A 15,344-nucleotide genomic window follows, 5' to 3' on the forward strand; every position below is an offset into this window, starting at 1 on the left:
GGAGCTTCAATCAAGGAGTTGCCTCCATCAGATTGGCCTGGGGATGTGTCTTTTGGGGCGTTTTCTTGATTGGTGGTTGACGAAGGAGAGCTCAGCCCACTGTGGATGCCAACATCCTTTGACAGATGGCCTGAGTTATATAAGAAAAGTGGTCAAGTGTGAGCCTGGGAACAAGCCAATAAGCAGTGGTCCTGCATGGTTTCTACTTCAGTTCTTGCCTTGGTTTCTCTCGATGATGGATTTTAACCTATAAGAAACAAAATCTTGCTTCTCCCCCAAGTTGGTTTTGGTTTGTCTTATCATAGCAACAGAAAAGAAAACTAGGCCATCCCCAGAGGACAGCCTGCTGGAGTTGGTCCTCACCTTCCACAATTTGGGTTCTATGGTCCAGTTCAGGCCTTCAGCTTAACCTCCATAGCCTTTACCCTCAGACCCATCTTGCCATTGATTGCCTTCCTCCTTTTGTAGGGACAGAGAGGGCCTCATGTATCGATGGCTGCCTAGATGTTGGTTTATTCAGAGTTGGAAGTAGAAGCCAGAGCTTCATAAAAGGCAGGTAAGCTCTGTGCTGAGCCTGCACCTCCAGCCCCTCTTCCAGTGTTCCTTATGTCATAACATTCCCCAAAGGGACTTAAGGAAGCCCCATCTCCCCAGAAGTTGCTCTCTTAGCTAAAGGGCTTCTTTTTTTATCCACTGAGTCTCAAAAATATTTTGCTTAAAATAATCTTCAGACCGGGTCAGTAATGTGGCTCAACAAGTAAAAGCACTTGCCACTAAGCCTGAGTCCCCAAAACCCATCATACCGTGGAAGGAAAGAACCATAGCAAGTTGTCCTTTGACCTAGACACATGTGATGCAGCACAAGGGTGCACACACCCACACTCACTGACAGGCATACACTACACACAAAATCAATCAACCTGTCAATCAATTAATCTATAAGTAAATAAACAAATGGAGAAAAGACAAGTGTTTCAACATAAGAAACTCTTACAAGCTTCTCCTTTTGTTTTCTCCAAATTCCTATTGTGTTACCTAAAGAAACTTACTAGGGAACTCAAGAGATGGCTCTGTGGTCAAGAGCTCACATTCCTTAATTCCAGTTCCAGTGTTCTGATGCCCTCTTCTGGCCACTGCAGGCACTGCACATATAGGGTACATATACAGGCAAAACACTCATCGCATAAAAATAAAATAAATGGGGACTGGACAAATAGCTCACAGTTAAAAGTATCTTCTGCTCTTCCAGAGGACTTGAGTTCAGTTCCCAGTACATTGGACATCTCTCAACAGCCTGAATTCCAAGTTCAGGAGATCCGACACCATTATTCTCTATGGTCATCTGAATTCCTGAACACATAACCACTTACAGACACAGGTGTATAATATCAAAAATATAAATATGTGTTGGATTATGCTGTGGAGACTTCCATGATGAGGACTAGTGGAATTTCCAAGTCCTGAACTTGAGAGACCTCGGGGACTGGTGGAATTTTTTTTCTTGTAGGGTAGGATCTGGCCACTCTCCCACTTCTGGATGGTTAGAAAACCATTAGGGACGTTGGAAAACATGCGGGGGTGGGGGGACTGGGGAGGTTGGCCACTGGATCTCCTCAGGCAGGGGCCTGGCCACTTTCCTGCTTGAGCGTTTACAAAGTTTACAAAAGGAGCCCACAGCAGGGAAGGCTTTTCCTGTTGCACGTTGGCATGAACAGGCAACAGGCATGGCTAATGTTTGGGACTTAAAATTTGTTTTTGAGTCCATGGAGCCCAGGCTGTCTTCGAACTATGTTTATGAGAATGGCGCTGAACTCCTGATCCTCCTGCCTCTACCTCCCAAGTGTTGGGATTACAGATGGGGGCAGGGGGCGTGGCTCCAGTCACATGAGGCACTGGGTTTCAAACCTAGGACTGAGAACAAGCGCTTCACCAACGGAGCCTTAATCCGATTTAAAATGTTTTTAGTTTGTGGCCAGTAGGTGGCGCTCGAGCTGCCCCAATACTAGACACCGGGGCCTGCTCTTTTGCTACACTTCCGCCTCTACTTCCGCTTCCGAGACGCGAAGGGAACGTCACTTCCGAGGGTTCCGCGTGGACTGACTTGTTCGGGGTTCTCCAGCATGGCCGGGTTAGCAGAACCCGCGAAGCCGAGTCTGGCATTGAACCCGCAGGAAGACTCGCAGTTTGAGAAAGCTCTGACGCAGATCCAACGGCGCACGAAGAAGGTGAGCGGCGCGGGGCGGACGGGCTGGCTCGGGAGCCAACCTCTCACGGGCTGGGAGATGGTTCCAATCAGGGGACCGAGGCAGGTCAGGAATCGGTGTCAGGTGAAGGAGGAGGGGTACCACGTGTGGGAGCATGGCACCCCCAGATCTCAGAATGTGTTAAAGCTGCCACGCTTCCGCTTTGGCCCGCAAAATGAGGGTTCATGGTCTACCGCAGCATTCGGAAGGTGTGTTATGTCCCCTTAGCTTGTAGTGCTTAGAAGACGGAGTAGACCTTCCGAAGCCCACGTCCTGGGAGGATCGAGAGTCAGAAAACAGCTCAGGGTCAGAATTCAGAATAGAGCTTCAACCTGTCCACCTATCGAGTTCAGTTTGCATGCAATGTCCCTAACGGAAGTTTATATTCCCTTTGGTTTGCACCATTGGAGTGCATTGGAGAGAACGACAGCTTTTCTTTTTTGTTGTTGTTGTTGTCCTGGGGGTCTTTTGGGAGGGTCGCTTTTGTTACAGTGTCAGTGTGGGGTTTATTGTAGCCCAAGCTCACCTCACATTTGCTGTGCAGTCGAGGTCTTGAACCCCCTATATCCACTTCGTGAATACATTATAGGTCACCCTGTACCCTACCTGACAGGAAACAGGTTCTTGTTGTCTGGGGTAATAGTATGGTGACAGAGAAGGAGAGTCTGCACCGTGAAGGTTAACAACCGGAAACAGTTAAGATTCGGTGTAATAAACTGCCAACTGCATTCAGAGTTGAAGGTCTTGGGTTCAGAGTGTTACTCTGAATATGACAGACTGTTACTTGCTTGTCCATTTAGCTCTTAAACACATGGTGTGCTGACTGTTTTGTAGGGACAGGTGGGTGTGGACATGTGTGTGCCTTGGTGTGCATCATGGTGCATGCGTGTGTGGGAATCTGTCTCTTGCAGAGTCTGGCTCTGTGTGATTGAACTCAAGCCTCAGCCTTGCTCAGCAAGGGCTTAAGGGAAGAGAGATACCAAACACCGAGTATTTCAGTTTCTGCCCTGATAGAGTTATGAGTTTGTTCCTGAACCAAGGGGAAAGAATGGTGTTGAAAATTTGTTGCAGGCCAGGCAAGGTGACTTTTACCTTCAATCCTAGTGTTGGAGAGGCAGAGGCAGGCAGATCTCCACCTAGCCTCTGAAAGGACTTTAAGAAGCTGGGTGGCGGGGGCACACACCTTTAATCTTAGCACTCAGGAAGCAGGGGCAGGTGGATCTGTGTGAGTTTGAGCCTAGCCTGGTCTACAGAGCTAGCTCCAGGACAGCTGGGGCTACACAAAGAAACTGTCTCAAAAAAAAAGAAAAAGACTTTAGAATTAATTTACTCTAAGGTTACGGAATGGCAACATACTTTAGTTGAAAAATAAAGACCTTTGCAGGGCATGGTGATAGAGGCCTTTAATCTTAGCATTCAGCAGTTAGAGGCCAGCCTGGTCTACGTAGTGAGTTTTGGGCCAGCCAAGACTCCATAGTGAGATCCAGCTCAGAAAAATGCGTATACGCACACACGTTTTGGTGTAGTATGAGTTTGTATTTTTAAAATGTTTATCTGTTTTAGCCTCAGCAAAAGAAGAAAGAAAAACTTAACCGTGGAGTAGTTTATCTGGGCCACCTACCTTCAACACTTTCTGAAAGCCACATCTATGACTACTGTGCCCAGTTTGGCAACATTAGCAGATTCAGATTGTCTAGAAGTAAGCGGGTAAGATTCTGTTCCTGAATTCAACTATGTATATTTTGCTTGTCAATTGTATGTCATCCTTTGTATTCATAGGCACAGCGTTGTTACCTATAAAGTTCCTACCCGGAATCTTTTCACAAGCCAGGCATGGTGGTACACACCTTTAATCCCAACACTCAGGAAGCAGAGGCAGGTGAATCGGTTTAAAGCCAGCCTAGTTTACATCATGAGTTCGGAGATACCCACAGCTACATAGAGCTTGTCTCTAAATAAAGTAAATATAAGTAAAGTGATTTTACAAATTGCAGTGGAATCACAAGAAAGTAAGCTTGGTGTAGTGGTCCATGCCTTTAGTCCCAGCACTCAGGAGACAGGGACAGGCAGACCTCTGAGTTTGAGGCCAGTCACAGTTTCATAGTGTGGATTTCTATCTCAATAAAAAGCAGGAAATCGTGAGGCTGTGGAGATAGCTCAGTCTATAACTGTCAACCTACAGAACCCAGGTCAGAAGCCAGGTACGGTCATATGCGCATGTGATCTCAGTGCTGGGAACGTAAGGCTTGCTAACCAGCCAGCTGAGCCCAGCTCCAGGCCAATGACAGAGACACCCTGGGAAATGCCCAGAGGTCCGAGCGCTTGTGCCATAAACATGAAGTGGAACACGTACACACACACACCTTCTTCAAGCACCAAGTGAAAGGCCAGGTGTGACCCCAATATTGGAAGCTGGAACCACTGATTGTAGAACTTGTTGCCAGCCAGTTAAGCCAAAAGAGCAAGCGACCAGCTTAATAGAAAGTCCTGTCTTGAGAGAATAGAAGGTACTGTGCATCCTCCAGCCTCTGCCTGTGCACAGACAAGGTGGTGGAGCGTCTTGAGGAACAGCACTGAGACTTCATGCTTGGAGTTGGCTTACCTTTTGTTAGAAGGTTCTATCTGGGAGCTCACCCGACAGGCTGAGGGTTGGATGTGCTTACAGGGCACAGCCACACGTTGCTTACAGGGCTTCCCTCGGGAAAATTGGGCAGCAAGGATTGAAATTTAAAACAACCTCAAGAGCAGAATCAGTGTTCTAAGTGTTCATTTAACTAAGGTAGTTGCTTCTCGTCCTCAGACTACACAGACAAGTAGATCATGTTTATTTTGTGACTGCTAACCCTGGGGTTAATGAACTTAAGTTTGTTCATTTGAACTTATGTAAGGTTTCTCTAATAGATCCCCTAAAACCACAGGAACCATTTTTTGTGAATTTGCTTTTACCGGGGTTTAAGTCAGGGGATGGGAATTGTCGCTTTGTGATACCACCACCTTCTTGAGGCCTACTGCCAACTGATTCCTCCCTGGAAGAGAATTTCCTCGCCTTGGGACTCCTCCCGCTGGTTGCCTCTCCTAGTTCCCTGAGCAATTCTTCCTCTTGGGAGACTTGTGCTGTCCCATCTGTTCTTTTGTTTGCGTGTGGGGAAGGAGAAGACGAGTCTTGCATTGTCCTGAGGAGGCTCGTGGGCTTTGGCGCTTTCTTTGTGGGTCGCTGAGTCTCCTGGAACTCGTCTGGAATGTAACTGCCGTCTCTTGCAGGTGCCATGGCCAACACAGCCAGCAGCCTCTTTCTTCCCTTTTGTCAAGTGTTTCTCCTCAGTTCCTCCAGCTTCCTGCTAATCTTAGAAGCCACTTCCTCTGCCTGGGTCATGGCTTCTAAATCCTGTAGACTCTACAGTCTCATAGGATAGCTATTCATCACTTGCTATGGAGGTTGCTCCCCAAATACATCTGATTCTTGATGTATTACTGCACTTGTTTGACAGCTACCAGGAGATGCAATCTTTGTTCACTGTTCAGCTAGTGAGATGCAGTGAAAAATGAGTCCATATTTACTCCAGAAACTTGGTTCCAGCTTGAGAGCCTAGGAGTGGCTCAGATGCTAGGATGAGCCATCACCTGCATGACAAAGACCATGTATTTCAACAAGTTTTTAGATTTACATCTTCTAAGTACCTTTAAAGTGTTAGGTTTTGATTTGGTTGGTTGGAGTCGGAGATTAACTGTGGAGTTCTGGCTGTCCCAGACTTGCTACCTGGACCAGGCTGGCCTTGAACTTGAAGCTGTCCTACCTCTGCTTCCCAATTACTAGGATTATAGGCACTCATCACCATGCCTGGCTTAAAGGGAATTTTTATTATTTATCTGTCTGGGTATTCTGCCTGTCTATGTGTTTGTGAACCACATGCATGCCTAGTGCCTGCAGAAGCCAGAATGGGGGCATCAGAGCTTCTGAACTAGGAAATTGAAGCCACCATGTGGGTGCTGGGAATTGAACCCAGGTCCAGTGCTCTTAGCCACTGAGCAATCTCTCCAGCCCCTACAGCCTTCCTAATGCTGCAACCCTTCTATACAGTTCTCATGCGGTGGCCCACAACCATAAAAGTATTTCATTGCTACTTCATAACTCTGATTTTTGCCTGTTTTATGGTGCTGGGGCTTAAACCCACCTTTTTGTCTGTGTTGGGCATCCAGCCCTTGGCTTTTTGGCTTCTTTTCTTTCTTTCTTGATTACTTTTATTTATTAGAATGGAGCAGGAGTGAATGTAGAAATCAGCTAGTTTGTTTTTTTTCCTTCCACCTTGTGTTTCCTGGGGTTGGAGTCAGGTAGACTTGGTAGGTGGTGCCATTGTCTGGTGAGTCATTTCACTGCCCTTGATTTTTGTTCTTGGAATGGCATGTCCTTTCAAATTCCCTTTCAAAGGATCTATTAGTTTGCAGTGGTAGTCTGTTGTTTTGGTGTGGTTGGAAGTGCTGGTAGGAGATGGTTGGTGGTTGATACTCAACCTGGCCTTACTCTGTCTGTGTAACTGAAATTAACTTTGAATTGCTGCTGTTTGCTTTTGTAATATGTTGTTGAGCTTTTTGGGACATTGGTATTTTCATGGCATCCTGATGAGAGTTTTTTAATTCATGGAATGACAGTCTGTTACTTAACACAGGTCAGTGCCAGGATCGAAGTATAGACATTTGAACTCCAGAACCCACCCTATACTTAGGACCATTCTGAGTGTGGGAATCCACTCATGAGCTGGTACAGGGGTTAGGAAGTCCAGGCCAGTTCCTTTGCCTAGGCTGTGGAAATCAGGGCAAGTTCCTTGGTCTCATGACACTGGAGGCTTGGTTGTCTCCACCCTTAATGTGTGAGGTGAGGTCGAGCTGCCTGTGTTCTCCTCAGGCACTGGGGACTGAACGTGGGGAAGCACAATAGGTTAGCATGGGCTTACATTGCTATTTTATTTTGAGACAGTTTTACTTAGTTGCCCAGACTGTCCTCATTATACTCACAAGATCCTGCCTCAGCCTCCTGTGTAACTGGGATTCCAGTCTGGGATTACCCAGACTGCTTGGTTTTTAATGGGAAAAAAAAAAAAAAAAAATTTTGGCCCTCGCTGGTGTGTGAAATGAGAAATGAGTAGACAAATCCAGAACTGTGAAAGCCCAAAAGATAGCCTTCTTACCACCAGCGAGTACTACTGAATTCATTGTAGCCAGAATACTCAGGGATGTATCATACTAAGCCAGATTTTAAAGATACCAGAAAATCTATGTTCCAAGCTGTGACTGTCTTATCTGTCTGTTTGTGTGTTAGTTTGGGGGATGGGGGCAGGGGTCAACGGCTTTGAAATAGTAAAAGTTTCAACTGGGGCTTGTTAGGAGCTTGGTGATAGTTAGACTTAACGGCTCTTTTGTGGGTTTTTCTGTTACAGACTGGAAACAGCAAAGGCTATGCCTTTGTGGAGTTTGAGTCTGAGGATGTTGCCAAGATAGTTGCAGAAACAATGGATAACTACCTTTTTGGTGAAAGACTTCTATCATGTAAGTATTCTGACCTTTCTGCACTGTGGTGGGATTACAAAGTTACTTGTGACATTGTACTCGGAAGAGAAGCTGACCCATCTTTAATGTGTGATTGGAAAGAATTCTGCTCAAATTGAAAACTGGTGGGATTAAAGCCCAGCATAAGTGGCACATGCCTTTAATCCTGGCACTTGGGAGGCAGAGACAGGCTGATCTCTCTAAGTCCAGGGGCATCCAATGCTCTGTAGAGACCTTATGTCAAAAAAGGAAAAGAAAACTGGGGGTTAGATAGGTGTGAGCCAGGAAAAGGATGGCAGTGCAGCCTGAGGTCATTTCTTACCCAGTGAGTGGTGAATGCCAAACCAGAGGTCACTAACCTTTAGTTACTGGGATGTTAGGGGATTCAAATGGGGAACAGAAGATGGGCTACAGGTCTGTGAGACCTGGGTGCAGCCTCTTAGCCGAGTCTACACAGGGCAAGACCAAAAGTAAAGAATCGCATTTCAAGATCAGACTCAGTGAGGGAGGTGCAGCCCTGGCCGTAGCCCGGCTCCAGGCTCAGTAAGAGGCAGTTTGAAGGAAGTGAAACAGAGAGTAAGAGAGTAGAAAGTCCTCCTTGCCCTGCACAGACGCCTCACCCACAGATGCACATGTAAGTTGTTTACCACAGAGACACTGTGAACTTTTGTGTCCGTCACAGGAAACCTGTGGCATCACCATCCAGATCTCTGTCTTTGGAAGGTAGACCTAAGTGTGCAGCCTGCCTACGCCCATGGTAGAGTGTACCCTGCCCTGGGACCAGTTTACAGGTTCACAGGGCTTCCTGTAACTTGTTCTCCCAGTTCCAGTCACCATGGGAGACATGGTCATGGTCATGGTGTTCCATGTTCAGTAGAAAGCCTGGCTCCTGTTGGGAGAAATCGACTGAGCAGAAACCTGAGGGCATTGGTGCTCTGCTCTGTCCTGCTTGAGGAAGATACCAGAAAGGGCTTTGAGTTCTACTGGGTTTTTTGACTCTTGCCACAAATCCTTACCCTGTCCAGGACAGAGTGGGATTATCGGGGACTAGGAGTGTAGTTTACCTGGTAGAGTACTGGCCTAGCGTGTACAAGGCTGCACATACACTGCATCTGATGGTTCAAGCCTTTAGTGCCTAGATTTGGGGGAGTGGAAGCTGGAAGACCTTAAGTTCAAGGTCATTTTAGGCAACTTTAGGGCCAGCTTAGGCTATGTGAGTCCCTGTGTTTAAAAAAGAAAAGAAGGAAGGAAAGGAAGAGAAAAGAGAGAAAGAAGAGGGCGGAGAGGTGGCTGAGCAGGTCAAGCTGCTCTGAAAGTGTGATGGTCTGAGTTCCTTCCCCAGATCCCACATCAAAATAAGAGAGAACCAACTCCACAAAGTTGTCCACAGCCTCCGTGGGCAGGGTGTGTGAACCCACACACATGCATAGACAATAATCATTGTTTGATGTTTAAAGGTTATTTCTGTCATATAGGTAGTTCATACCACAAGAAATGGCTTTCTGGGAAATATAAAATTAGAAGACCCTTTTCTCTTTGTTTTATAGGTAAATTTATGCCACGAAAAACGGTCCATAAAGACCTTTTTAGGCAGAGGAATGCTCTGTTTCACCAGCCATCATTTCCAGCAGTGAAGCGCTATAATCAGAAACGACAACATTTGCAGATGTTGAAGATGGAGTATAGGTTTAAGAAGAAGGAAAAATTACTCCGGAAGAAACTAGCTGCAAAGGGGATTGATTATAGTTTTCCCTCACTGGTAAACATCCTTTTCCAGTTTTCTTGGTGGTTTCTCTTAGGGGTGAGCTTCCTGCCTTGCTAGTTGTAGCCCATGTCTGATGATACAGACTCTACCTCAGTGCTCCTCACACGCTAGGTTGGGTTTAGTTTGTATATGCGGCTCTTTTGGTTGATGGTGGCCAGGCTGGAGTCTGCCCATGCTAGGCAAGGGTCTGGTACTGAGGATGGGACCCAGGGCACTGAGCATACGTCATCCATCCCTCCCACCCTCAAACAGCTTTTAGAGAAAAGACCTGGCTGAGTTGCATGGACTGGTTTGGATGTAGTTTGTAGCTCAGGCAAGCCTTCATCATAGATCCTCTTGCCTCTGTGTCTTGGGATCCTGAGTAGACAGATGAGCTTGCTTACAGCCCTATACAAGTGGCTGCTACTATTGTTGATGTTGGTAAGAATGAGTCTCTCATTCCAAGCTGGCATCAAACTTAGAATTTCTGATCTTCCTGCCTCTGCTTCCTAAGTGCTGGGATTTCAGACATATGTAATGATTCCAGGTTCATGCAGTCCTGGAGGTATAACACAGAGCTTTAAGTATTTTACTTTGTATGAACTTCATTCCCAGGCCCCTGCCAGGTTTTTACCCCCAGTATACTTTCCTGCCTGTGCACCAAGTGGTTGCCAGGTGTCCTTGGAGACCAGAAAAGCATTAGGTACGCTAAAACTATAGTTTACAGATAGTTGCAAGTCACCATTTGGGTGCTGGGAATTGAATCTGTTTCCTCTGAAAGAACAGTCAGTGCTCATAACTGTTGAACAATCTCTCTAGTCCCTAGCTGTTTTTTATTTTTATTTTTTAAACCAAGGTCTTGCTACATGATCTAGGCTTCCCGAAAATTGGAGACTTTTTTGCCTCAGCCTTCCAAGTTATATACTCACCCAGGTTACAGCAAAATCTTGCCCTTGGTAACATTCAGCCCATTTGGCAATTGGACACTGATGCTTAAAATAGGAATTCAGCTACAGCATATGCATATAGCTGATAAATATGCAAATTGTTTATTTGCAGGTCCTACCTAAGCCAAAGAACATTGCTGTCACTCATAGAGATTCTGAGGGTAACCAGGTAAGATCATCTGGATAATGGCCACTGGTAGAAATACTTTGAGGAGTGTTGGCAAGACTTGGAAGGAAGCACTTGCCACCAAGCCTGGCTGCCTAGTTCAGCCACTAAGCACTCTCCCATTGTTGAAGGAAAGAGCTGACTCCTAAAAGTAGTCCTCGGAGCACCACACACATGCTCACAAATACGCACAAAGTAATCAAAAAAGGCTTTTTTTAAGGTAAATTATCTGAATAAAGTAAGTAATTTCTACTACACATTTTGTTAAAGACTTCATATAGTTGGTGGGTGTTTTGGTGTTTATTGGGGGACTTTTCTAAGATCTAATGATCTTAATGTAGCTGAAAGGGGAGTCCCAGTGTTACACAGTAAACCCCTAAATTACAGTCCTGAAGATAAACCTCCCGTCCTCCTGCCTCCCACATCGCATCCTTGATGCTAGAACTGAAGGCTTATGCCACTAGACCTGCTCTCCTGCATTGTGGGAGTGTTTGAGTTTTTTGAGGTTTTTTGTTTTTGTTTTGTTTTAGAATTATTTATGTATGTGAGTACACTGTAGCTGTCTCCAGACACACCAGAAGAAGACATCAGATCCCATTACAGATGGTGGTGAGCCATCATGTAATTGCTGGGAATTAAATTTGGGACCTCTAGAAGAGCAGTCATGCTCTTACCTGCTCAGCCATCTCTCGGGCCCTGCATTGTGGATTTTTAAAATCCTAAAATCATGTGGAGAGCTGGCCCATTGAGAAAGAGCACTTGCTACACAAATATAAGGTCCTGAGTTCAAATCCTAGAACCCACATAATGTCAGGTTCATGCTGTATGTTCATGTTCATGCCTGTGACCCTTGGAAGAGGGGGATCATGGACATGTGATACTTGCTACCCACCAGTCTAGCTTCCAGTCCTGGGAAAGACTTTGTCCACGGGAAATAAAGCAGGCTTGCATACACACAGTTGGGAGCCACCATGTGGGTGCTGGAAATTGAACCTAGTCCTCTGGAAGAGCAGCCGGTGCTAAACCATCTCTCCAGCCCCTTGATCTTCATTATCTTGTCATTTTAGAACATGCTTTTTGCTTCATGTTCTTTCAAACTGGAAATAGTCATAAAACTCAGTCAGAGTGAATCAGGTGAGCATGGGTTCTGTGATTGATTGTGTTGTGTATAGGTTGGACCTCAGCAACCACGGGAACAAGAAGTGAATTAGCAGAGGCATTTCTCCCTTGCTAGTTAGGAAAGGAGATAAGGAAGCCTTGCTGCACTTTCCCCTCTACTACATTAAGGAGTCTCCGATGTCTTTCGCTAGGGTTGCCGAAGGTTTCCTTGACTGAATCTTAAGAATGTTTTCTATCTTCCATAGAACCTGTCAGCCTTTTTCCCAAAATTGTAATTAGTTGGTGGTGAGGTGACATCTATTTCCAAGCTTATTATGCCTTCCTCAGAATCTAGGTGTCTGTTGCTTTTTTGCCCCAGTCTCAAGTCACAGAAGTGTTGTGTCAAAACTTGAGGACAAGCTGTGGTGTGAACCTGGCTGAGATAGACATGCACCATAACACCTGGGGAAAGCACAGCCTGTGCCTTGCTGACGACAGCTAACTGGCAGTTTAAAGATAGGCATACAACTGTAACATGCGCCTGTAGCTGAGAAATAAGCAAAGTGTTAAATCCTAGCCTTTATTCTTCAGGTTTTACCTGACCAAAAAGAAGGGCTTTCAGGCATACCTAGGAGAAAGGAGAAGATGATGAAAGAGGGCATTTCCAATAACATTCCTAAGAAGCGTAAGAGGTCTAGGAGGAAGAAGTCGTCTGTGGACAGCCAGGTGAGCATGCCTTTGCATTCTGGAAATCAGTTGCTGTAGGCATAATTTGAATGAGGAAAAGGGGTCTTCCCTTGTGTCAATGGGAAATAAAAACAGGCTGAAAATAGATCCCATGGTACACCTTAAAACTAGGAGGGTGGAGGTGTCGTGTGTTCCTGGTAAAGGCTAAGAAGGTAGTGATGTTGGGTGAACACTAGGGCAGTAGTGACTCTGGGCTGTGTTCCTAGCGCCTGTGTACAGTCCTAGACTATAGTGCTCTTCTTGCTTTCAGGGTCCCACACCAGTTTGTACACCGACGTTTTTGGAGAGGCGAAAATCGCAGGTGATGGAAGTCAGTGGCGATAAAGATGATGAAATCATTCTCAAGCTGCCTGTGCTCCCAGTGAAAGAAGACACACAGGAGACCCCAGCATCTGCAAGCCCTGGGAAAAAAAGACCGAGAAAAAGGAAGAGCAAGCAGTGATCCCGCCAGCGTTCTGTGCATAGTTCTAGGCAGATTTGTTGTTATAAAGGACTACTGTATTTTACTAGGTGCAGTGACATGCAAGCACAGACAAGACTGTTGGAGGAAGAATACGTGTTTGGTTTTCCAGTGAGGAAAGCCACTGGGAACCTGACTGTTCCCTTTCCTGTCCTGAATTTGTCTTCAGGCTTCATCGATCCCTTAGTTTTACTATCCTTATGAAACTCAGGCTTAACTACCAACAAACAGCCGATTGGTGCTGTTTGGACGGTGTGTAGTTGTGTATCTAACCCCCCCACCCCCCCCAAAAAAAATATGTCAGGCTTCAACCTCAGACATCTGAAACTGGAGATGAAATCCAGAGAGTGAAAGGGCAGTTCTGGTGTGAATAGATTTGCACATGTGTCCAGGAGCTGAGGAGGAATCCGAAATGACCCACAGTTACTGCAGCTAAGCTAGTGTGTAGGTGTCACAAATCAGTTTCAGCAGTTGTATTCAAGATTCACTGACCAGACTTTTCTACAGTTTATTTGTGTACAAGAAAACTTAAGAACTTTAGGGGGAAATAAGAAATGTCACCATCTCCTGTTGTAAGTTTCTGTGCCCTTTCTATGCTTTTGTTTTGCTAATTTGGGTTTCTTGAATATAACTGTCAATCTCCTTGATTAAGCTTCCTTTTTGGCCAGTTGTGGGGTGTGAGTGAGTGTACATGCTGTGTGTGTCCCTGAAGGGAAATCAGTTGTCTTCTATCCCTCTGCCCCTTAATCATCTGACATAGGACTCTGGTTAGACAGTTTTTCTCTATGTTGTCCTGACTGTCCTGGAACTCACTCTATCCACCTGCCACTGCCTCCCAGCTGCTGAGATTAAAGAAGCTGGCAGCTTGAGGTAGGACTTTTTTTTAGAATTTTATGTATATCAGTACACTGTAGCTGTCTAAAGACACACCAGAAGAGAGCATTGGATCCCATTACAGATGGTTGTGAGCTACCATGTGGTTGCTGGGAATTGAACTCAGGACCTCTGGAAGAGCAGTCAGTGCTCTTAACCACTGGGCCATCTCTCCAGTCCAAGATAGGAGGACTCTTTTTTTTTTTTTTTTTGGTTTTTCGAGACAGGGTTTCTCTGTATAGCCCTGGCTGTCCTGGAACTCACTTTGTAGACCAGGCTGGCCTCGAACTCAGAAATCCGCCTGCCTCTGCCTCCCGAGTGCTGGGATTAAAGGCGTGCGCCACCACCGCCCGGCAGGAGGACTCTTAATGAACCTGATTTGAGGCCATAACACACAGCACAACCCAGGTAGTGATGGAGTTTGGGACCTGGGTGAGCACTTTTGAGTGCAGGGGCCTTTTATACTCACTTGCAGACACTTCAGACTTTAGAACCTAGCTTTAGCTACAGCCTAATTTCCTGATTTTTTTTTTTCCTGATGGTTTAAGCTAATGAATATAATTTAGAATCAAATCAGAATGTCACCCCTTAAATGCCTATGACATCTTTTGCATGTGTGTAAGTCAGACTATTTCTTCAATCACTTCACCTTATGTGTATATATGTCTGATGTTAGGAGAGGAAGGAACACACACATGTATGGAAATCAGAAGACCATTTTGAGACAGGGTCTCACAAAGCAGGCCAGAAAGCCTCTGAGATCTTTCTCTGTTGATGGGTGCACCACCAAGCCTGGTTTTTTTCACATGGGTTCTGAAGACCAAACTTAGAACCTTATGCTTGTAAGACAAGTATTTTCCTGTGTCATCTTCTCAGCCCCATTTTTTAGTTTGTTGAGACAGTCTTTGTATTCCGGGCACGTGATATAATTAAGGATGACCCTCCTGTATATACCACCCTGCCTGGCATCTGCCCTGCTCTTACCAGGATCAAACCTTGTGCACCGGCCAATGTTTGCCAGTGATTTGGACACTAGGAACCACCCTCACATTTACAAAAACTAAAATGAGCATTTACACTTAGCTAAGGGAAACTGGAGGGATGGCTCAGACACTAGGCTTGATTCCCAGGACCCACATGACAGCTCACAATTGCCAGTGACTCCAGTTCCAGGAGATCTAAGGGCACGAGACACCTGTCACAGCTAAGTCCCAACAGTGTCGTCACTGCTGATTGTGGCATCATGACCATTTGTCATCACAGTGCTTCGGTGTGCCATCACCACACATCTGACATTTTGATGTCACGGGTCAGTTGAGAATGCAAGGCTCCATTGTGTCATCATGTGGCATTGTGGTGCTGCAGGGCTCCGTTGTGATAATGACTGTTCTGTAGACACCAGAATGTCCACTAATGACATGGTGCTCCATGTATGCCACTGGATCAGCAGGTGCACTGTGGCATCCCGGTGCAGCATATAACACCACACGACACTTCGTGTCATAAAGTAGTATTCTGACACAGC

At 45.8% G+C, this 15,344-nt stretch overlaps 1 protein-coding gene across 1 annotated transcript; it reads left to right on the forward strand.

The window, feature by feature from the left end:
* Positions 1-2,070: 2,070 nt before the first annotated feature.
* Nifk (nucleolar protein interacting with the FHA domain of MKI67) lies at positions 2,071-13,593 on the forward strand. Its single transcript, XM_021163082.2, has 7 exons — positions 2,071-2,225; positions 3,807-3,950; positions 7,676-7,784; positions 9,332-9,543; positions 10,588-10,644; positions 12,331-12,465; positions 12,737-13,593. Exons 1-7 carry the CDS (start codon positions 2,121-2,123, stop codon positions 12,926-12,928), a joined length of 954 nt encoding a protein of 317 aa, XP_021018741.1. The 5' UTR covers positions 2,071-2,120; the 3' UTR covers positions 12,929-13,593.
* The last annotated feature ends 1,751 nt before the right edge of the window (positions 13,594-15,344 follow it).

Source organism: Mus caroli, unplaced genomic scaffold, assembly GCF_978045245.1.
Source record: "Mus caroli unplaced genomic scaffold, Mus_caroli_1 scaffold_1, whole genome shotgun sequence".
NCBI classification, from domain to species: Eukaryota; Metazoa; Chordata; class Mammalia; order Rodentia; family Muridae; genus Mus; species Mus caroli.